Raw genomic sequence first — 23,787 nt, 5'->3', positions numbered from 1 at the left:
CCAACTCAAAAAAAAGAAAAAAAAAAAAAAGAAAATACAAAGTAAATGATTAAAGAGACAATGCTATGCTAAATCTGAAAGCTTCTGCTAACCTACTAATAACATACAAAGTTTACAGATAATGTATTATTTTAAATCTCATAATGCTTATTTTTACATCAAAAAAGAGCTAAAAGAAGTGTTTTTAGGCAAAAGACAAATCAACAATAAAAGCACCAATTTCTAATCACTGCTTTTCTTTTCTTTTCTTTTTTTTTGCGACATGACCTTTGTCATCCAGACCAAAATGTAGTGGCATAACCATAGCTCACTGTAACCTCAAATTCCTATCAAATCCCCATTTTCTGAACACATTTTTCCAGAAGAAATTACTCAAGTTGTCTCTGCATTTCAGAATTGCATCTTCGCAATACTGTGAAAATAATTCTAACAAGCTAATATGTCAAATCTCCCTTCACTAAGAAATGTCTCAAAAATAGTACCTCAGAGAGGGCTCTTAAAATCTTCCAGTCTTCTCTTGCCAAGCCAGGAGGTGTCACTGCCACTTTAGTCTGCTGAGCTCTACCCTCAGTATTGACGTAAGTAGCTGACTTCTCAGTGTACGCAGCTCCTGGGAGAATAACGTCGGCTACGGGAGCCCCAACATCACCATGATGTCCTGTGCAAAGAAGAAAAATGGCAAGACCATATATCTATAAAAAACTGTCTATTATACATGAAGAGAGATAAATCCCTTTAAACACCATTTTTAAGGTCACAAAGTGTTTTTAGAATAAAAACAATACAGCAGAGAAGGAATAAAAATTAAAGCCCTAACCGGGCATGGTAGCACACTCCTGTAGTTCCAGCTACTTAGAAGGCTGAGGCAGAAGGATTGCCGGAGCCCAGCAGGTTGAGGCTGTGGTGGCCGGCAGCATGCCACTGCACTTCAGTCTGGGCGACAGAGTGAGACTCCAACTCAAAGAAAAAAAAAAAATTAAAGCCCACATCACCCCCAATTCACTTCCTCCCTCCTCCAAAATTACTGTTAAACCATTTGGTATCTTCCCAGACTACTTTATGCAAGTAAACACATATGTATATATCATACACACATATATAATGGACAACTAAGTATACTGATGCTTACAAAGTGGAAATGCTAGTCAGGCATGGTGGCTCAAGCCTGTAATCCCAGCACGTTGAGAGGTGGAGGCAAGAGGACTGCCTAAACTCAGGGTTTCGGGACTAGCATGGGCAACATGGCAAGACAGCATCTCTACAATAAATAAAATTAGCTGGGTCTGGTGGCTCACACCTCTAGTTGTAGCTTCTTAAAAGACTGAAGCCGGGCTCCGTGGCTCAGCCTGTAATCCTGCGCCTCTGGGAGGCTGAGGTGAGTGGATTGCCTGAGCCCGCGGGTTCGAGACCGCCTGGGCAGCGAGACCTCATCTCTACAATAAATCAAAAAATTAGCTGGGCGTAGTGGTGTGTGCCTGTAGTTCCAGCTACTTGGAAGGCTGAGGCGGAAGGATCACCGGAGCCCAGCAGGTCAAGGCTGTGGTGGCTGGGAGCGGTCACTGCACTCCAGTCTGGGCAACAGAGTGAGACTCCAAACTCAAAAAAAAAAAAAAAGAAAGACTGAGATGAACGGATTGCCTGAGTCCAGCAGGTTGAGGCTGCAGCGGCTGTGAGCGTGCCACTGCACTCCAGCCTAGGCAAAAGAGCAAGACTCCGACACAAAAAAAAACAAAAACAAAGTGGAAATGCTTACAAAGTAAACAACTCAAATCTGTTTCTAAAGATCTTGTTTCTTCAAGAACTTTTTTTTTTTGAGTTACACTCTCACTCTGTCATTCAGGCTAGAGGGCAGTAGTACACTTACAGCCACCCCAGCATCGTCGACCTGCTGGGCTCCAGCGATCCTTCTGCCTCAGACTTCCAAGTAGCCGGAACAATAGGCACACACTACCATGCCTGGCTAAGTTTTGATCTACTGTGGTGACAAGATTGTGCCAAGATGCCTGGGCTAGTTTCGAGCCCGCGGGCTCAGGCAATCCACTCGTTTCAGACTCCCAAAGTGCTGGGATTACAGGCTGAGTCACCGAGCCCGGCTTAAACAACTTTTTAAATTCAATCTTTGTCCTGATCTACAAAATGACCTTTAGAGATCAGCATTTCCCAAGCACTTTTCTAAAATCCACCAGTTAAAAAAAATTGTTCCCACCGGGCTTGGTGGCTCGGCCTGTAATTCCGCACTTCGGGAGGCTGAAGTGAGTGGATTGCCTGAGCCTGTGGGTTCGAGACCCGCCTGGGCAACTTGGTGAGACCTCATCTCTACAATAAATCAAAAATTAGCCACGCGTGGTAGCACGCGCCTGTAGTTCCAGCTATTTGGAAGGCTGAGGTGGAAGGATTGCTGGAGCCCAGCAGGTCGAGGCTGCAGTGGCCGGGAGTGGCCACTGCACTCCAGTCTGGGTGACAGAGTAAGACTCCAACTCAAACAAAAGTTGTATACAAAGTCTGATCTTATTTGTATACATGTCTGTGTACATATGGGAAGGTATATGAAGTATGCATATCAAAATTGTCATCAATGCTTATACCTGGTAAGGACTAGGAACAGAATTTTAGTTCATACATTTTTGTTTACCTGTATCAAACTAAAGATACAAAATACTGTATAATACTTTTTATGTGCCACAGTAATTAAAAGCCTATTATATTATAAATTTATGGCTTTTATGTATAAAATGAGGTAGAAAGTTACATAATACTTGTCTCCATACAATATCAAGGAATACCCTGGACTCCATTTGTTCCAGAGAAACTTGATTATATTTACAGTGATAATTCAAAAAAAATGAACCAGATACAAAAAGTCAAAGGACTATGTTAAATATATTTCATTAAATGTCCTGTAAGACAGGACTCGGCTAATTTCTAAACTTTATAAACTATGCTGTTTATATAAAAGTGCTTTCCCTGATTATATAATAATGCTAAATATTCTTTGAAAAGTTGACATACATACATTCATTCATTCGTTCATTTATTTATTTTGAGTCGGAGTCTCACTGTTGCCCAGGCTGGAGTGCAGTGGCATACTCATGGCCATCGCAGCCTTGACATGCTGGGCTCAGGTGATCCTTCCGCCTCAGTCTTCCAAGTAGCCAGAACTACAGGCATGCACTACAATGTCCAGCTAATTTTTGATTTATTTTAGAGATGAGGTGTCACCAAGTTGTCAGGCCTGGTCTCGAACCCACAGGCTCAGGTAATCCACCTGCCTCGGCCTCTCAAAGTGCTGGGATTACACACTGAGCCACCAAGCCCAGCTAAAAAGTTGACTTTTAATATTCATGATAATATATTTTTTTATCAATATTTTTTATTATGGTTTTGTGGGGTACAGTTAAGGGTTAGGTGTACAATTACGTTTCATTCAGGCACCTTGTTGATAAGAGGTGTTTCCCCATCCCTAGACAGATATTTGCTACCGTTAATCCCATCCCCCCCATGATAATATTACACTGCATAAATAAATGATAATTTAACCATTCCTTTTACTGAGTATTTAGCTTGCTTTTGTTATTAAGGTAATAATAATTACCTTATCAGGTAATAATAATAATTATTTTGTTACTCTTTTTATTTTTTTTAATTTTAGGCAATAATTCTTAATAGCAATTTCTACTACGTAAGTAGTAACACAACTGTGTTTAGCTTATAAAATCTGGGGGAGAGGAGACCAGAAGAGGCAGATTTCTCCAAAGGAAAATACTGAGTATACTAAATACATCATCAAATGGTTTCTATACACATAACAAACTAGGTGCTTTTGTTTCTGGTGTCACAGGTGATACTAACCTTGATAAATAATGAAACAATCTTTTGGCAAATCCTGTCGTGTAATACAACCTCCATCTGCTCCCAGGAGAAATAGTACTTTGGGAGGGTTCTTCCGAATTGCTTCTATCCCAGGTTTATAGCCAAGGTCCAAAGCAGCTACTTGACTTGCAATCCTATAAAACAATTATGGAATTTTAGCAGAGATATAGTGTCTTCAGTATAAAAAACTAAATGTGATTCTTGGAACGACTCCTGGTCTCTTTTCTTTCTTTTCCAATTTTTTTTTGGGGGGGTGATAGAATCTAGCTCTATCAACCAGGTCAGACTGCAGAGGCACAGGAGTTCGCTGCTACCTCCATCTCCTGTTTTCAAGTCACCCTCAGCCACCTGTGCAGATGAGGTCTCACCGTTGCTCAGGCTGGTCTCAAGCTTTGTGTGTGTGTGTGTGTGTGTGTGTCTATACAGATGAGGTCTCACCGTTGCTTAGGCTGGTCTCAAGCTGTGTGTGTGTGTCTATACAGATGAGGTCTCACCGTTGCTCAGGCTGGTCTCAAGCTGTGTGTGTGTGTGTGTGTGTGTGTGTCTATACAGATGAGGTCTCACCGTTGCTCAGGCTGGTCTCAAGCTGTGTGTGTGTGTGTGTGTGTGTGTGTGTGTGTCTATACAGATGAGGTCTCACCGTTGCTCAGGCTGGTCTCAAGGTGTGTGTGTGTGTGTGTGTGTGTGTCTATACAGATGAGGTCTCACCGTTGCTCAGGCTGGTCTCAAGCTCTTGGCCTCCCAAAACACTGGAATTACAGGTGTGAGTCAATGTCCCCAGCCCTCTTAGTCTTTTTTACATTCAATGCTGTCAAAGTTCCTTTCTTATCCACTTAAAATGGACATTTAAAATAAACACAGGGCAGCCAGGTTCGGTGGCTCAGCCTGTAATCCCGTGCCTTTGGGAGGCTGAGGTGAGTGGACTGCCTGAGCCCGTGGGTTCGAGACCCGCCTGGGCAGCGAGACCTCATCTCTACAATAAATGAAAAAATCAGCCGGGCATGGTAGCGCATACCTGTAATTCCGGCTGCTTGGAAGACTGAGGCGGAAGGATCGCTGGAGCCCAGCAGATCGAGGCTGCGGTGGCCAAGAACGGCCACTGCACTCCAGTCTGGGTGACAGAGTGAGACTCCAACTCAAAAAAATAAATAAATAAAACAAAATAAAATAAAATAAACACAGGGCAATCCCTTCGGGTCCCCTGCCACCGTGGGAGCTTTTCTGTCCTCTCAATATATCCTGTTAAAAAAATAAATAAATAGCCTGTAATCCCGTGTCTTTGGGAGGCTGAGGTGAGTGGACTGCCTGAGCCCACGGGTTCAAGACCCACCTGGGCAACTTGGCGAGACCTCATGTCTACAATAAATCAAAAATTAGCCGGGCATGGTAGCGCGCACCTGTAGTTCCAGCTACTTGGAAGGCTGAGGCGGAAGGATCGCCAGAGCCCAGCAGGTTGAGGCTGCGGTGGCTGGAAGCGGCCATGGCACTCCAGTCTGGGTGACAGAGTGAGACTCCAACTCAAAAAAAATAAATAAATAAATAAATAAAATAAAATAAAAATAAGGCAAGTGTGATGGCTCACACCAGTAATCCTAGCATTCTGGGAGGCAGAGGCAAGAGGACTGCCTGAGCCCAGGGGTTTGAGATCAACTTGGGTAACTTGGAGAGACCTCATCTCTACAATAAATTAAAAAATTAGCTGGGTGCAGTGGCATGTGCTTGTAGTTCCAGTTACATGGAAGGCTGAGGTGGAAGGATTACCTGAGCCCAGCGGGCCAAGGCTGCAGTGGCCATGAGTGTGCCACTGTACTCTGCATGGATGACAGAGTGAGACTTCAACTTAAAAAATAAAAATACCAGAAGGATCGCTGGAGCCAAGCAGGTCGAGGCTGTGGTGGCCGGGAGCGGCCACTGCACTCCAGTCTGGGCGACAGTGAGACTCCAACTCAAAAGAAAAATAAATAAATAAATAAATAAAAATACAAAAAAATTAAAAAAGGAAGAAATTTGGTCAGGCGCTGTGGCTCAGACTATAATCCTAGCACTTTGGGAGGCTGAGGCGAGAGGACTGCCTGAGCCCAGGGGTTCAAAACCAGCCTGGGCAACTTAGTGAGATGTTGTCTCTACAATAAATCAAAAAATAAGCCAGGTACGGGAGTGCGCACCTGTAGTTCGGTACTTGGAAGGCTGAGGTGGAAGGATCGCCTAAACCATGCAGGTAGTGGCTGCAGTAGCCATGAGTGTGCCACTGCATTCCAACCTGGGTGATAGAATGAGACTCCAACTCAAAAAAAAAAAAAAAAAAAAAAAAAAGGGAGAAATTTTAAAACTACAGAAAAAAATATAACTCAGAGAAAATCATAATTAGTACATGGGTATATGTCCTTATGGAATTTTTTTTTCTATAATAGTACGCCTATAAACAAAAAATAACCTTTTAAAGAAGAGGCTGGCCAGGCTCAGTGGCTCAGCCTATAATCCCAGCACCTTGGGAGGCTGAGGTGAGTGGATGGCCTGAGCCCATGGCTTTAAGACCAGCCTGGGCAACTTGGCGAGACCTTGTCTCTACAAAAAAATAAAAAACAGCTGAGCATGTTAGCGTGTGTCTGTAGACCTGGCTACTTAGAAGGCTGAGGCAGAAGGATCGCTGAAGCCCAGTGGGTCGACGCTGGGGTAGCCGTGAGCATGCCACTACATTCCAGCCTGGGTGACAGAGTGAGACTCCAACTCAAAAAAAAAAGAAAAAGAAAGAAGAGGCTTAGAATAAATATACTTTGAACAGTAAGGTTATTTTGGTCTAGTTTGCTATTGTTAACTATATAGAAATAGTAGCCATTCTGAGGACCCATTTTGTGTAACCTAACCTGGTAACCCTTGGTCTTAGAAATGTTCATTCTGGTCAGGCTCGGTGGCTCAGCCTGTAATCCCGCACCTTTGGGAGGCTGAGGTGAGTGGATTGCCTGAGCCCGCGGGTTCGAGACCCACCTGGATAGCGAGACCTCATTTCTACAATAAATCAAAAAAATCAGCCAGGCGTGATAGTGCATGCCTGTAATTCCGGCTACTCGGAAGGCTGAGGCAGAAGGATCGCTGGAGCTCAGCAGGTCGAGGTTGCGGTGGCCGGCAGCGGCCACTGCACTCCAGTCTGGATGATTGAGTGAGACCCCAACTCAAAAAAAAAAAAAAAAAAAAGAAATGTTTATTCTAGCTGGGCGTGGTGGCTCAAGCCTGTAATCCCAGAACTTTGTGAGGCCGAAGTGAGAGAACTGCCTGAGCCCAGGGGTTCGTGACCAGCCTGGGCAACTTGGTGAGACCTCGCCTCTACAATATATCAAAAAATTAGCCGGGCATGGTAGCACACACCTGTAGATCCAGCTACTTGGAAGGCTGAGGTGGAAGGACTGCCTGAGCCCAGCAGGTCAATTCTGTGGTGGCTGTGAGTGTGCCACTACACTCCAGCCTGGGCAACAGAGTGAGACTCCAACTCAAAAAATAAAATAATACAGAGAAACACTTCAGATAATTTTCTTAGGATCGACTTTAAAAGTAGAACTCTTAGGTCACACTGTGCCCAGCCAGAAACTCTTATTTTGTAATGAAAACTGATTAATACCGGGACACAAAATTGTATTCAAAGTTTGATTTAAACTGTGCAACTTCATGCACAAAAATTGCAATAGCTTTTATCCAATGCTGGAAATAGCTGCAAGAACTGCCACTCCGTCATTTCTTTGGATGGCAGAATTGCCTAAAACCCACTAGTTTTATAGCTTCCTTTACAACCTATTAATAATAATAATAATAAAAGAACTTTGATTTACAAATATTACAGGTAAACTAAACACCTCACCAAATTTGGCTCCACAGTGATCAGTTCCATTTTTGTACACTTTTGTCTCCTTCCAACTTATCTAAAGTAAACTTGCATTATTGACATAATTAGAAATAAAGCCTTCAGGCTTGGTGCGGTGGCTCATGCCAGTAACCACAGTACTTTGGGAGGCCAAGGCGGGAGGGTTACTTGAGCCCAAGAGTTAAAGACCAGTCAGGTAACATAGTGAGACCGTTATCTCTGCAAAAAAAATTTAAAACTTGGTCAGGCATGGCAGCACAACCCTGCAGTCCCTGCTACTCAGGAGGGTGAGGTGAAAGAATCACTTGAGGCCAGGCGGTTGAGGCTATACTAAGCTGTCATTGTGCCACTGCACTCCAGCCCAGACGATAGTGAGACCCAGACTCAAAGTAAATAAAAGTCTTCATCTAACTTTTCATATTAGATTACACATTTATGTTTATAGTTTAATAAAAGTCAGAGGACATGTTGCAAAGTTTTAAATTTTTTTTTGAGTTAGGGTCTCGGTGACTCCTGGGTTCAGGCGATACTTTTGTCTCGGCCTCCCAAGCAGCTGGGACTACAGGTGTGTGCTGCCACACTTAGCTAATTTTTAAATTTTTTGGTAGAGATAAGGGCTCGCTATGTTGGATAGGCTAGGCTGGTCTTGAATGCTGGGCTTGAGCTTGTCTCCCTCCTCAATCTCCCAACGTCCTGGGATTACAAGTGTGAGCCACTCCATGCCCAGTTTTGTTTCAATTTTTGAACCAATGTATAACTAATATTATAAAAATGTTTCTTCTCAATGCTCATTGCTATACCAGATACTTTTATTATTACTTTTTATCTTGGGTACTTCTCACATGGAAAGTAAAAGATTATATGTCACACATGCAACCAGTTAATGTTGCTAAATGCTGTTTGTAAAATTAAATGTAACAGTATATCAGGAAAACATATACATAAAATTACTTGAATTTTATAGTACATAAAATAACTATTCAACAAACCTATGAAGGACATTCATAACCTTCCAATCCCCAGTAACACCACTAATCACCCGAAGCTTTTGTGCGATGCTGGAAACAGCTGCAAGAATTGCTGCTCCGTCATTTCTTTGAAGTGCAGAACTGCCTAAGACCACCATTGGCTTTTTAGCTTCCTTTAGGACCTATTAATAATAATAAAAAAAGAACTTTGATTTAAAAATATTACAGTTAAACGAAACACCCAATCAAATTTGCCTCCAAGACTTGTTGTCCCAAGTTTTAGGTCTAACATGAATTTCTTTGATTTGATACTCAACATACACACACACATGGCCAGACTTAGTTTAATGAAAAGCATCTTAGCAGGACACAGTGGCTCACACCTGAAATCCCAGCACTTTGGGAGGCTGAGGCGAGAGGACTGCCTGAGTCCAGAGTTCGAGATCAGTCCACGCAACTTGGTGAGACCACATCTCTACAATAAATCAAAAAATTAGCTGGGCATGGTGGCACATGCCTGTAGTTTCAATTACTTGGAAGGGTGAGGTGGAAGGATAGCCTGAGCCCAGCAGGTCGAGCCTGCAGTAGCCGTCGTGACATAGCACTCTAGCCTGGGCAACAGTAAGACTCTGACTCAAAAAAAAAAAAAAAAAAGGAAAGCATTTTACCAGCTAGGCACAGTGGCTCATGCCTGTAATCCCAACACTTGGGAGGTCAAGGCAGGAGGATCATCTGAGGTCAGGAGTTCAAGGCTACAGTGTCTCTTAAAATAAAAAATAGGCGAGGCTCAGTGGCTCAGCCTGTAATTCCAGAACTTTGGGAGGCTGAGACAAGTGGATCGCCTGAGCCCATGGGTTCGAGAGACCTGCCTGGGTAACTTGGCGAGACCTCATCTCTACAATAAATCAAAAATTAGCCGGGTATGGTAGCATGTACCTGTAGTTCTGGCCACTCGGAAGGCTGAGGCAGAAGGATCGCTAGAGCCTAGCAGGGCAAGGCTGTGGTGACCAGGAGTGTGCCAGTGCACTCCAGTCTGGGCGACAGAGTGAGACTCCAACTCAAAAAAGTAAATTAAAAAAAAAAAAAAAAAATAAGGCTGAACTGTTTTTTGCTGATTTAAAAAAATAAATTTTAAGCATTTTGTGAAAATTTTAAAAATATCAAAAAAAACCCATCTTGTCGACTACACGAGGTGGCTCACACCTATAATCATGGCACGTTGGGAGGCTGAGGTGAAAGAACTACCTGAGCCCACAGGTTCGAGATCAGCTTGGGCAACTTGGCAAGACCTCATCTCTACAATTAAAAAAATAAAAAAATTAGCAAGATGTGGTGGCGCATGACTATAGTTGCAGCTACTTGGAAGGTTGAGGTGGAAGGATCACTGGAGCCCAACAGGTCAAGACTGTGGTGGCCATGAGCGTGCCACTGCACCCCAGCCTGGGTGACAGAGTGATACCCCAACTTAAAAAAAAAAAAATAATCTTGTCAATGCTACTTTGAAATGACTGAATAAATATCAGAAAAACAGATTTTCTTTTTCTTTCTTTTTTTAGTTGGAGTCTCACTCTGTCACCCAGACTGGAGTGCAGTGGCCGCTCCCGGCTACCGCAGCCTCGACTGCTGGGCTCCAGCGATTCTTCCGCCTCAGCCTTCCAAGTAGCTGGAATTACAGGCATGCGCTACCATGAACGGCTGACTGAAAAACAGATTTTCTAAAGATAATCATTAGGAATGAAAACCCTAGCTAACTATCTTTTGGTCAAAATGACTATGGGCAGGTTCCAGAAAAATTGAGGAATGTCTCCACAGACATTCAGACGGTGCTAAAGAATTTAAAAAAAAATACTGAGCCGGGCTCAGTGGCTCAGCCTGTAATCCCGCGCCTTTGGGAGGTTGAGGTGAGTGGATTGCCTGAGCCCGCGGGTTCGAGACCCACCTGGGCAACTTGGTGAGACCTCATCTCTACAATAAAGCAAAAATTAGCCAGGTGTGGTAGCGTGCGCCTGTAGTTCCAGCTATTGGAAGCCTGAGGCGGAAGGATCGCTGGAGCCCAGCAGGTCGAGGCTGCGGTGGCCGGGAGCAACAGTGTGAGACTCCAACTCAAAAAAACAAAAAAAAAAAAACAAAAAAAAAAAAACAAAAAAAAAAAAACAAAAAAACCCTGAAGTAACACATCTACCATGTTCTATCTACTTAGCACACTGCAGGGAGTAGCAGAGAAAGCAATAATCACTAGATCACAATGTTTTGGTTTATTTACTTGAGATAGGGTCTTACTCTGTTGCTCAGGCTAGAGTACAGTGGCATAATCATGGCTCACTGCAGCCTTGAACTCCTGAGCTCAAGGGATCCTTCCCCCGCAGCCTCCTGAGTAGCTGGTACACCACTACTACGGTCAGCTAATTTTTACTTTTATTTTTTGTAGAGACAAGGTCTTGCTATGTTGCCTAGGCTGGTCTCAAACTCCTGGCCTCAAGTGATCCTTCTGCCTCAGTCTCCCAAAGTACTGGTATTACAGGCATGAGCCACTGTGCCAGGCTGTATGTTTGATCTTTAAATCATGATCATGTGTTGCTTGCTCAAAACAAATAATCACAAGTGTTGAGCCTGCTTTATCCTCTTGTACACCACCTCCTTCTTGCCACACCTAGGTCTATGGTGGAGCAACTGCCTTGGAACCAGAACCCCCACACCTGCACACACATGGGAGCAAGTAAATGCTTGAAAAGCAAGGCAGGGAGGCAGGCTCTGCTTGATGACTCCCTTGGACAGTTGCACCATCCTTCAGAGCCCACTCCAGAACCTTTGCTCTGTGGGAGATAGAAACCCCTTAGTTTTTAAATCACCACTGCCCCCAACCCCACAGATCCTAAAATAAAGAGAACCTTGAATCTTCAGACTAAAAGTATACTGTGTCACATAAGAGATTACTACTAAAGAAAAATAATCAAGTACAAGTCTCAAGGACAAAGTATCTAGACAAGAAAAAAAAAATCAGCTGAGCGCAGGGGCTCAGGCTGTAATCCCAGCACTTTGGGAGGCTGAGGTGAGTGGATTGCCTGAGCCCACGGGTTCGAGACCCGCCTGGGCAACTTGGCGAGATCTCATCTCTATAATAAAATCAAAAATTAGCTGGGCATGGTAGCGCACACCTGTAGTTCCAGCTACTTGGAAGGCTGAGGTGGAAGGATCACCAGAGCTCAGCAGGTCGAGGCTGCGGTGGCATGCCACTGCATTCCAGTCTGGGTGACAAAGTGAAACTTCAACTCAAAAAAAAAAGAAAAGAAAAAAATCATGATAGAGTATGAGGAAAATAAAGCTAACTTCAGACTTCTCAGTAACAAAAGGCTGTGCCTAAAAAACTCAAAAGGAAAGTAAGTGTGACCCTAGAAATCACATTCTGACAGGCTGTCTCTTCAGGAATAAAACAGACGGTCTCAAGCAAGCACAAACTCAAGGGACAGAGGAAACTATACACCACTTTTGAGATAAATAATAACAAATGAATTAAATAAAGAACTCAGAAATTAAAACAACATCTGGCTGAGCGTGGTGACTCACGCCTATAATCCCAGCACTTTGGGAGGTCAAGATGAGAGAACTGTTGGAGCACACAGGTTCAAGACCAGCCTGGGCAGTTTGACAAGACCTCCTCTCTACAATAAATCTGGAAAAATTAGCTGGGCATGGTGGCACACGCCTGTAGTACCAGTTACTTGGAAGGGTGAAGCGGAAGGATCGCCTGAGTCCAGCAGGTCGAGGCTGCAGTGGTCGTGAATGTGCCACCGCACACCTGCCTAGAGACTGAGTGAGACTCCAACTCAAAACAAACAAACAAAAAAACTGGGGGGCAGGGAGGCAGTATTGACAGTAGTGGAAATCTGTCCAGGGAAGAGGGGCACACTTCATCAACAAGGGTACCTGGCATAGTGAATATCTGTATATCTAAACCCTGAAATGTACTCAATTTTAAAATAAAAAAAATTTAAAAGTTAAGCCAGGTTCAGTGGCTCAGCCTGTAATCCCAGCACTTTGGGAGGCTGAGATGAGTGGACTGCCTGAGCCCGTGGGTTCGAGACCCGCCTGGGCAATTTGGCGAGACCTCATCTCTACAATAAATCAAAAAATCAGCCGGGCGTGGTAGCACGCGCCTGTAGTTCCAGTTACTTGTAAGGCTGAGGTGGAAGGATCGCTGGAGCCCAGCAGGTCGAGGCTGCAGTGACCAGGAGCAGCCACTGCATTCCAGTCTGGGTGACAGAGTGAGACTCCAACTCAAAAAAAAAAAAAAAATTTTTAAAGTTAAAAAAACAAACAAACAAACGTACCTCTGAAATAGAAAAAAACATGTAGAAGGATTGGTAAAATATCTTTAAGGAATAATAACTCTTGCAGTAAAGAAAGACTTAATTGAACATTCAAGTCTTTCACCTTTACTTCAATTTCTTTTTAGATAATATCGAGGAAATTAAACCCTAGTAAATGAAAACAGCATGTATGGCATGATCTCATTTTTGTTCACATATCTATTCATCCATCTTCCCTTGCTCTTTTTTTGTTTGTTTGTTTGGTTTTTTTTGAGTTGGAGTCTCACTCTGTTGCACAGACTGGAGTGCAGTGGCATGCTCCCAGCCACTGCAGCCTTGACCTGCTGGGCTCAGGCGATCCTTCCGCCTCAGTCTTTCAAGTAGCTGGAACTACAGGTGTGCGCTACCACGCCTGGCTAATTTTTTTGATTTATTGTAGAGATGTGGTCTCGCCAACTTGCCCAGGCAGGTCTCAAACCCATGGGTTCAGGCAATCCACTCACCTTGGCCTCCCAAAGCACGGGATTACAGGCTGAGCCACTGAGCCCAGCCTGCCCTGCTCTCTACTTTGTAGAGAGATTATTATGTTTCATTAATACCTGTTTTGGGATGGTGGAATTTGGGGTAATTTACTTCTTTCCTCATGTTCTTTTCTGTATTTTTATAATTTTTTAACAATAACCATATATTATAAAAACAATACATTTTAAAAACAGTAATTAGAAATCATCAAGAGTAGATGCGTATAACTTGAGAGCACCTGGCTGAATGAATGGCTACCCGAAGCAATGTCTTGAAGAATTTTGGGGGAGTCTCCCAGGTGGTCATAGCTGTAAGTAAGGTCCACTGGACTGCCTATAAGGCCCACTTTTAAGTCATTATGAAGCCAGCTGAAACAAAAACATTTTAGAGCTAAATAACTAAGTTAAGCACAGTTATTGGTCTCACCAATGCTAAGTGCTACATCTATTATTATACAATGTTAAAAAGTGTACAAAAGCACTCACAGAACATTTAAGATATACTTTACTATGTACCTTTTAGAACAGTGTTGCAAAAATCATGCCAAGGCAATTCAATGTATTAATTTGCTGTGTAGGAATGCTAACTATTGAGCAAGTTATAAACAAACATTTTAATTTTAGAAAATTTGATCTGCTATTTTTACTTTGCAGTATTTACATGGCAGTGTCAATTATCCCTTAATTTTCCATTAAGGACATTAAAACATAGTCCATGAAAATAAACTCTATCCTTCATATGCTTTTTCTCTATGGCAGGGAACTATGGCTGCAGTTTCTCAAAGAATAGTTTTCGAAATGGTGACTATGGAGTCTGGCTGATCTGAGACAGTGCTGACTTTTACCTGCTATCCTGAAGTAACTAACAACTCTGCTTTTCAAAATCTCAGGAGTGCCCCAGTGTAGGCTATAAATTATACGAATGCCCTCATTCTAAGTCCTAAGACATAAAGATGTTCTGTAAAATATCTGGCTTGTGCACTTGAAAAAAGTCAAAAAGGGGCTGGAAGAATCACCAGACTAATTGCAATGTGTGATTCCAGGGCAGAAAAACAAAAACTGCTACAAAAGAAATTATGGGAAAATCAGTTAAATCTAAGTATAAACTGTGGATCAAGTAATAATAATATACCAAAACAAAATTTGATTATTTAAGAGAGTGCCCCTTGTTCTTTGGAACTCGACACTGAGATTTTAGGTATAAAAGGTCACAAGAGCTGGGCTTGGGGGCTCAGCCTGTAATCCCGTGCCTTTGGGAGGCTGCGGTGAGTGGATTGCCTGAGCCCGCAGGTTCGAGACCCGCCTGGGCAACTTGGCAAAACCTCATCTCTAGAGTAAATCAAAAATTAAGCCGGGCGTGGTAGCGCACGCCTGTAGTTCCAGCTACTTGGAAGGCTGAGGCAGAAGGATCGCCGGAGCCCAGCAGGTCGAGGTTGTGGTGGCCGGGAGCAGCCACTGCACTCCAGTCTGGGTGACAGAGTGAGACTCCAACTCAAAAAAAACAAAAAACAAACAAACAAACAAAAAAAGGTCACAAGAATTTTCAAATTATTTAGAAAATCATATCCACACAAATAAACATACTGAGAGAAAAATCACAAAACAAATATGGTGATATATTAAAATCAATTAGTCTGGGTGAACAACACACAAAAACACTTTACAGCCGGGCGCCGGTGGCTCATGGTTGTAATACCAGAATTCTGGGAGGCTGAGGCAAGAGGATTGCCTGAGCACAGGGTTTCAAGACCAGCCTGGGCAACTTGGCAAGACCTCCTCTCTATAATTAAAAAAAAAAAAGTAGCCAGGTGTCATGGCACATGCCTATGGTTCCAGCTGCTTGGAAGGCTGAGGTGGAAGAATCACCTGAGCCCAGTAGGTCGAGGCTGTGGTGGCCATGAGAGTGCCTCTGTACTCTAAGCTTGGGCGACACAGTTAGACTCCGACTCAAAAACAAAAACAGAAAAGGCTGGGCTCGGTGGCTCAGCCCGCAATCTCAGCACTTTGGAAGGCCGAGGAGAGTGGACTGCCTGAGCCCGTGAGTTCAAGAACAGCCCAGGCAACTTGGCAAGACCTTGTCTCTACAATAAATAAAAAATCAGCCGGGTGGAGTAGCACGCGCCTGTAGTTACAGTTACTTGGAAGGCTGAGGCAGAAGGATTGCTGGAGCCTAGCAAGTCAACACCAGGGTGGCTGTGAGCATGCCACCGCACTCCAGCCTAGGCGATGGAGTGAGACTCCAATAAAAAAAAAAAAACCCAAAATACCAAAAACAAAAACAACAACAAAAAAAAACAGCATACAGCTGGGCATGGTGACTCATGCCTATAATCCCAACACTTTGGAAGACAGAGGTAAGAAGAATGCCTGAGTCCAATGGTTCAAGACCAGCCTGGGCAACTTGACGAGACCTCATCTCTACAATTAAAAAAAAAAAGATTAGCCAGGCGTGGTGGCAAAACACCTGTGGTGCCAGCTACTTGGAAGGCTGAGGCGGAAGGATCACCTGAGCCTAGGAGGTTGAGGCTGTAGTAGCCACAGCATGCCACACCACCCCAGCCTGGCTGACAGAGTAAGACTCCAACTCAAAACAATGACAGCAGCAAAATCAGTAAACAAAGACCATTCAAAGCATTTTGAATTATTTCAAAATAAAAAACTAACAAAATAAATAAAAAAAGATCAGCAAGAGGGATGGGACAATGGAACTAAAAGAAATTGTCTTCCAGTTATCTTTTGAAATCTCACTACCAATGAACTATTAAAAATCAGTTAAAATGTCATTTTCAAAGATAAAACAGAAAAAAAATTAGACAAGTATTTTTAAAGTCCTGAATAAATATTACCAACCTCTTTCGAATCCTAGCATTAAATAGTGGTGCCTCAAAACGTGGATTTGTACCAACCAGAAGGACAACATCTGCCTCTTCAACACCAGCAATTGTAGTATTAAGAAGATAATTGGAACGCAAATCTGTGCTAGAAACAGAACACATAAATTGCAAATTTACTTTAAGACTAACACATACTGAGAATCCATTCAATATCCTCACATCATCAAACCCATGGCATTTCCAAGCAAAACTTTTCATGAAGTATTTCTAAATTAAATCAAAGTTTCAGATACTTATTAGTAACTATATTCTTTTATTTCCTACAGCTTCTGGTTTGATGGTCTATATGTGAAAATAAATCAAGGGTATGCTGGAGAATCCAGATTGTCACATCCTAAGTCATTGATGGTACAGATGCTTCATGCATAACTTATAGCTAAAAGAAAAAAAAAAATAAAGCCTAGTTCCTAGCCACACATTTCTCACCCAGCTCCTGCAGTGGGGAAAACCTCTTCAGTGCACAAGGTGTCAGAGTCCACTCTATTAAGCAAATCTTTGAGAGCTACTAGGGCTTCAGCATCCACCAAGCCACCAGCAATTGCTGCCACATCCTTGCCTTGAAAACTCTGCAACTAGAAATGTATGAAAAGGGCATCAACAAGAAACCCACAATCAGCAAAGACCACAGTGAATTATTCAGAACATAAAACAATCATTTTCAAAAACAAAAAAGTAACAAACTTCTGACTAAAAAGATTTATACCAATTATTAACTAATCTAAAAGGGAGAATCTGCATAGGTGTATGTGGGGCCAAGGCTAAAAACATGAGTTTGGAAGGAAGCTGTTTTATGTTTATGAACAAAGGAGCTTCCAAATGCGGTCTGAAGAATGAAGGTTGTGGCATTACAGGAACCTGAAACGTAACCTCCCTTGCAGTTCCTGCCATTCCCTCTAACCTTTTTCTATGTTGTCTGTCTCTGACCAGAAAACTATTCCCTCCACTTCTGGCTGGCAAGCTCATATTCACTCTTAGACTCTGCTTAAGAACCACCTTCTCTAGGAAGGGGTCTTGACATTCTGGACCTGGTAAGGCATCTCTTCCTCATGCTTTCACTCCCTGGACAGCTACCTACCCACAGCAGCAAACAGTAACTGCTGATAATAATAACAAATCCTACAAGAATGTGGGATGCAGGAACTACACGTTAGCAGTCTTCACATCTAGTATAACATCTGGGTCTCAATAAATGTTTGTAAAATGGAAGGAGATAAGAGGAAAGAAGGCAAGAGACACATATCCCCCCCCTTCATGGCAAAGATGTTCCTTGAAAATCACAAACACTATTTATTTCTATGTTTTACCATTCCAGCTACTCGAGAGAGTGCATCCTCCCAGGAGGTATAAGTTAAAAGCCCCTTTTCGTTTCTGACCATCGGCTCAGTAAGTCTTTGACGTTTTAGTCCATCATAGGCAAATCTAGACACACAAATTACACCATTTGTGGAATTCTACTAAAGAGGCAACTGTGATTTAAGTTTTAAATCAACAAGAAATATTAAATACAGTACTGATTAAAGTGTCAGACAGAATAAATACGGATACAAATATTCTAGATAATTTTAGAGATGAACTAACATTTTTATGAACATCATATAAAACTAAAATACCATCCAAAAGTTTGATTTCTTCCCCTTAAAATTATAGACAAAAAGCAAAAGTTTAATTTGTTATTTTTAGCAAGCTGAACAATCTTAAAATTATAACACCAAAAAACCTAACTGCTGAAAAAGCCAAGTCATTTTGAATTATAAAACTTGAGTACCTCTGTTTTATCAAAATTACATTGTGCAGACTCTTATATTTAGCTGCTTTTCAAAATTATTATAAAATTCCCTTTAAATCAATTTCAGAAGTTAAGGAAAACAAGATAGCATATACCTGGTTTTATCAGAGATCCACTCTTCATTGATGTCCTCATGCATACGTGGCAAAATCCTCATCACTTCTCCAGTTCTTGTGCTAACCACAATATTACTTCCAACTGCATCCATTACATCAATGGATTCTGTCTTTCTGAGAATAAATACACATATTTAATATGCTGATTTTGAGAATGAAGCAGTTTCTGTTACCTGGTTTACTTAAATTTTTTTTTTACAATTAATTCCCTTTCTGAATTTCTAAAAATAATGGAGCTCAGAGTAATTGCAATAAAAGATAATCTCCCCTTACTCCTTCAAAATTTGCCAGGCATAGTGGCTCACACAGATTACTCCTATCTCCTCAAAAGGCTGGAGGATTGCATAAGCCCAGGAGCTCAAGGAGCCACCAAGTCTGGCCAAACCTCCATATTTGAACACATCACACAAATGATTAGTGCAATAATGAAAGCTTTAAAGCTATTATCTGGCCAGGCACTGTGGCTCAGCCTATAATTCCAGCACTTTGGGAGGCCAAGGCAAGTGGATTGCCTGAGCCTGCAGGTTTGAGACCAGCCCAGACAACTTGGCGAGAACTCGCCTCTACAATATATCAAAAATTAGCCAGGCATGGTAGTGCACACCCGTGGTTCCCGCTACCTGGAAGGCTGAGTGGGAAGGATTGCCGAAGTCTAGCAAGTCGATGCTGGGGTGGTCATGAACGTGCCACTGAACTGCAGCCTGGGTGACAGAGTGAGACTCCAACTCGAAAACAAAAAAAAACCCTCCAAATTACAAAAAAAACCTATTATCTGACATAGAAGCCCGTTTGAAGGGGCTCCAACTAGTAAATCTGGGGCAATGGTAATATCAAAATAAATAAGAGGAACAGGATTTCTGGCTACCAAAAATAAAGGAGCTCAACAAATCCTGTGGAAATCTCTCAAAGGCATACAGCAGTGCAAGGAGCTTTTATGCACAGAAAACCTGCTTTCCTTTAAGTAAGAAGAGTGCGATTAGGTGGTGACAGGGACAAGTCCCCTCGACACCACCTGAAACTGCAGGGTCCTCCAGGGTGGGAGGGTGTGAAATGGGAGCTTCTTTGCTGCAGATGGAGACAACCCACTCAGTCTGGAGGAATGCACAAACTTGACTATGAATGCTGTCTTGGAGATCAGGGTAGCTGGCAACAGCCAAGAGTCCACCCACCTGAGGCCATTGTAGCAGTTGGGGCAAACACTCCTAGCTGAGGCTGCATACATGTGCAGCTGACACCAGAGAGGGCCAACCTATTCACATACTCCTGGATGGCACCGAGGTTCACAAGGCCCAGCAGAAAGCAAAAGCTGGGCAGACATGATAATAGCCAGGCACTGAGGAGACTGAGGTGGGAGGATCACTTAAGCCCAAAAGGTGGAGACTGCAGTGAATGAAACCCTGACTCAAAAAATAATAAGTTTGTTGTTAAGTACTTTAGAATTAATTTCCATGCAAGCTACAATTAATTGCACAGGTCATCTTATCCTAAATACTTATCTTCTATTAAAAGGGTTTTACTTAAAGCAAACAACTAAAAACTCACCAGACCAAAACAACGAAAACTTAAGAAGAAAATGCACCTTACTTTCTTTAAACAGTAGTGAATTAAGGATAAAAAACAAAGCCGGGCTCGGTTGCTCAGCCTGTAATCGCACACTTTGGGAGGCTGAAGTGAGTGGATTGCCTGAGCCCGCAGGTTTAAGACCCGCCTGGGCAACTCAGCGAGACCTCATCTCTACAATAAATCAAAAAAAAGGCTGGGCTCAGTGGCTCAGCCTGTAATCCCAGCCCTTTGGGAGGCTGAGGTGAGTGGATTGCCTGAGCCTGGAGGTTCGAGACCCACCCAGGCAACTTGGCGAGACCTCATCTCTACAATAAATCAAAAATTAGTCGGGCGTGGCAGTGCACACCTGTAGTTCCAGCTACTTGGAAGGCTGAGGCGGAAGGATCACCGGAGCCCAGCAGGTTGGGGCTGCAGTGATCGGGAGCGGCCACTGCACTCCAGTCTGGGTGACAGAGTAAGACTCCAACTCAAAAAAAAAGGATAAAAAACAAATTTTCAAAAAACACAAAGATGGATACCTTGTTTCCCAAGGCCGGGCTGTAAAGGCATAGGGTTTGGAGGTCAGAGCACCAACAGGGCAGATATCAATGATATTCCCAGATAGTTCAGACATGAACATCTTCTCAATGTATGTGCCAACTTGCATTTCATTTCCTCTGCCTGTCGTTCCCAAATCATCCACTCCTGCAATCTCACTTGCAAACCTACAAGATAAATGTGTTGTCACATGGTCAAGTCCAGCAAAATTATTTCCTTTCCTATTCATGATCACAAAGAGACAATAATATTCAAAACATTAAAAAGAAATGAGAATATTTTCAATGTTGAGCAGTCCCCAAATAATAATTCAGCAATAGCCCACGCCTATAATCCCAGCACTTTGGGAGGCAGAGGAGAGAGGATTGGCTGAGTCTACTGGTTCGAGACCAAGCCTGGGCAACTTGGCAAGACCTTGTCTCTATAATAAAAAAAAAAATTTGCTGGGTGTGGTGGTGCACACCTGTGGTTCCAGCTACTTAGAAGACTGAGGTGGAAGGATCACCTGAGCCCAGCAGGTCAAGGATATAGTGGCCTGAGCGTGCCACTGCACTCGAGCCTGGGTGACACAGTGAGACTCCAACTCAAAAGAAAGAAAGAAAGAAATACATGAAATAATTCAATAATTGTTTGCATTTAATTGAGGTGTCATACACATGTAGAAAATTATACAAATCACATGTATACAATACAGCAAGTTATCACACAGTGAATGCTTGTAGATTTCAATTTTCATTTTTATTTTTACTTACTTATTTTGATTTGGAGTCTCACTCTATCACCTGGGCTGGAGTACAGAGGCATGCTCATGGCTACCGCAGGTCAACCTGCTGGGCTCAGGCAATCCTTCCACCCCAGCCTATCAAGTAGCTAGAACTATAGGCACGTGCCACCACAGCCAGCTAATTTTCCTATTTATTACAGCGACAAGGTCTCATCAAGTTGCCCAGGTTAATCTTGAACACCTAGGCTCAGACAATCTTCTTGCCTCTGCCTCCCAAAGTGTTGAGATTACAGGTGTTAGCCATCATGCCCAGCTACGTCAATTTTTAAATCTACCTGAAGTTGGTAACTCAAAATGAACTTATGTTACTGACATATGCAAAAACCATTAAAAATAACACCCCTCTTCTCCCATCCAACAAAAGTGGCCATCCTTTCTAGTGTTATTACTCATCAAATTCTGTGAAAGTTAAGTATACAATGATATTCCAGAAGAGAAGAGAAAAATCACCTGATGCAGCGAGTACACTGTATACATCTAGTCATGATGGTCTTCACCAATGGCCCGATATTCTTGTCCTCCACGGCACGCTTTCCCTCTAAAAACCGGCTCCTATCGCTTCCAAACATCATGGACTGGTCCTTAAGTAGATTATCTAAAAGTCAATCTAATGCTGCTAATGAAACTAAAACCCAACACGACCAAAAAAACTTACAAATTTTATTACATACCTGCAGATCACATTCACCTCCCTGGTCACAAATAGGACAGTCCAGTGGATGATTTGCTAATAAGAACTCCATCACACCTTCTCTGTATGGAAATTGTAATATGTAAAATGATAAACTGATGCCACTCAAAATGGTTTACCTATAGAAATTCTGCATTGCTTACAGAATCTATGCTTTACATACAGTCACAGATGTATGCTTTTTTTTTTTTTTTTTTAAGTTGGAATCTCACTCCGTCGCCCAGAATGGAATGCATTGGCATGCTCCTGGCCACCACAGCCTCGACCAGCTGGGATCCGGCAATTCTTCTGCTTCAGCCTTCCAAGTAGCTGGAACTACAGGCGCGTGCTACCACGCCCGACTAATTTTTTTGATTTATTGTAGAGATGAGGTCTCCCCAAGTTGCCCAGGTGGGTCTCGAACCCGCGGGCTCCCAAAGTGCTGGAATTACAGGCTGAGCCACCGAGCCTGGTCGTATGCTTTCTTAAATAGTATTAATTTTACATTCATTATCAGAAATGCCAACATAAGTATAATTCTCATAGTATTTTTTTTTAAGAGATGAGGTCTCACTATTTTGCCCTGGCTACCTTTGAACTAGGCTCAAGCGATCCATTTCAGTCTCCCAAGTATCATTATAGTAGTATTAAACATACAATCTGGAAGTGCATATAAAAATTTAGAATGAGGATGAGCTCAGTGGCTTAGCCTGTAATCCTGCGCTTTGGGAGGCTGAGGTGAGTGAATTGCCTGAGCCAACGGGTTCGAGACCCACCTGGGCAACTTGGCAAGACCTCATCTCTACAATAAATCAAAAATTATCCAGTGTGGTAGCGCGCACTTGTAGTTCCAGCTACTTGGAAGGCTGAGGCGGAAGGATCACCAGAGCTCAGCGGGTCGAGGCTGCAGTGGCCGGGAGCGGCCACTGCACTCCAGTCTGGGTGACAGAGTGAGACTCCGATTAAAAAAAAAAATATAGCCGGGCTCGGTGGCTCAGCCTGTAATCCCGCGCCTTTGGGAGGCTGAGGTGAGTGGATTGCCTGAGCCCGCGGGTTCGAGACCCGCCTGGGCAGCGAGACCTCATCTCTACAATAAATCAAAAAATTAGCTGGGCGTGGTAGCACGCGCCTGTCATTCCGGCTACTTGGAAGGCTGAGGCGGAAGGATCACCAGAGCCCAGCAGGTCGAGGCTGCGGTGGCCGGGAGCGGCCACTGCACTCCCGTCTGGGCGACAGAGTGAGACTCCGATTCAAAAAAAAAATATTTAGAATGAAGAATAATTAGAGAACTTAGAAAAATATGACTTTTAACAATACAGTATTGGCAAAAGCTGCTAGTCTTCCAGAAAATATTCACTTTAATTGAAAACAAAAACAAACATATATGAATGCAAAATAAGAACAAGCAAATACAATCAATGCCAACATAGTATGGTGACACATCAATGAAATATCAGCTCAGATTCCCTGCTCATCACAAGCTGAGGGTAGGCCTAACACCATTAACTCCTGACATGCCCAACCCCACTGTGCAGTGCTTCTACTGCTCCTAGAAGCCAAGCACACCAACTTCTTCAGAGTCTGAGATTAAATCCTTAATCTATGGAAACGTCTAACCACCAAAATGTGTGATTTTCTGCTCTAAGAAAGGTGACTCCACTGAGTAACAATGAAGTACCTGGCTTTCTTGGACTTTTCTGAGTTTGTCAGGATATTCCAGCCCTTCATTACTGGCATGGCACAAGCAGCAACAACCTGAAATTCCAATGAAAAAAAAATCTGTATTTATATTTACTAGTCATTATAAGCAACCCAACATGTAAAAATGTTTGGTTGTTTTTTTTTGTTTTTTTTTGAGTTGGAGTCTCACTCGGTCGCCCAAACTGGAATGCAGTGGCCGCTTCCGGCCACCGCAGCC

The 23,787-nt window shown here is 42.9% G+C and overlaps 1 protein-coding gene across 4 annotated transcripts in view; it reads right to left on the bottom strand.

Annotated features, from left to right (window-relative positions):
- NDUFS1 (NADH:ubiquinone oxidoreductase core subunit S1) overlaps nucleotides 1-23,787 on the bottom strand; it is a 34,976-nt gene that overhangs the window by 4,235 nt on the left and 6,954 nt on the right. For 3 of the 4 annotated variants that reach the window (XM_008060613.1, XM_008060614.2, XM_021713681.1), the window contains 12 exons: nucleotides 23,548-23,624; nucleotides 21,871-21,952; nucleotides 21,650-21,780; nucleotides 20,397-20,582; nucleotides 18,295-18,429; nucleotides 17,718-17,832; nucleotides 16,840-16,985; nucleotides 16,370-16,498; nucleotides 13,759-13,888; nucleotides 8,713-8,873; nucleotides 3,850-4,004; nucleotides 483-658 (listed from right to left, as the gene is read on the bottom strand). In XM_008060613.1, coding sequence (XP_008058804.1) covers nucleotides 483-658; nucleotides 3,850-4,004; nucleotides 8,713-8,873; nucleotides 13,759-13,888; nucleotides 16,370-16,498; nucleotides 16,840-16,985; nucleotides 17,718-17,832; nucleotides 18,295-18,429; nucleotides 20,397-20,582; nucleotides 21,650-21,780; nucleotides 21,871-21,952; nucleotides 23,548-23,624 — 1,623 coding nt within the window. The remainder of the gene's footprint in view (nucleotides 1-482; nucleotides 659-3,849; nucleotides 4,005-8,712; nucleotides 8,874-13,758; nucleotides 13,889-16,369; nucleotides 16,499-16,839; nucleotides 16,986-17,717; nucleotides 17,833-18,294; nucleotides 18,430-20,396; nucleotides 20,583-21,649; nucleotides 21,781-21,870; nucleotides 21,953-23,547; nucleotides 23,625-23,787) is intronic. The other variant, XM_021713682.1, reaches the window with a different exon arrangement.

The sequence above is a fragment of the Carlito syrichta genome, unplaced genomic scaffold (genome assembly GCF_000164805.1).
Source record: "Carlito syrichta isolate Samal-C Ts95f unplaced genomic scaffold, Tarsius_syrichta-2.0.1 Scaffold304675, whole genome shotgun sequence".
Classification (NCBI taxonomy): domain Eukaryota; kingdom Metazoa; phylum Chordata; class Mammalia; order Primates; family Tarsiidae; genus Carlito; species Carlito syrichta.
Note: the sequence above shows the minus strand (reverse complement) of the source record. Positions and strands in the feature narration are given on the sequence as shown.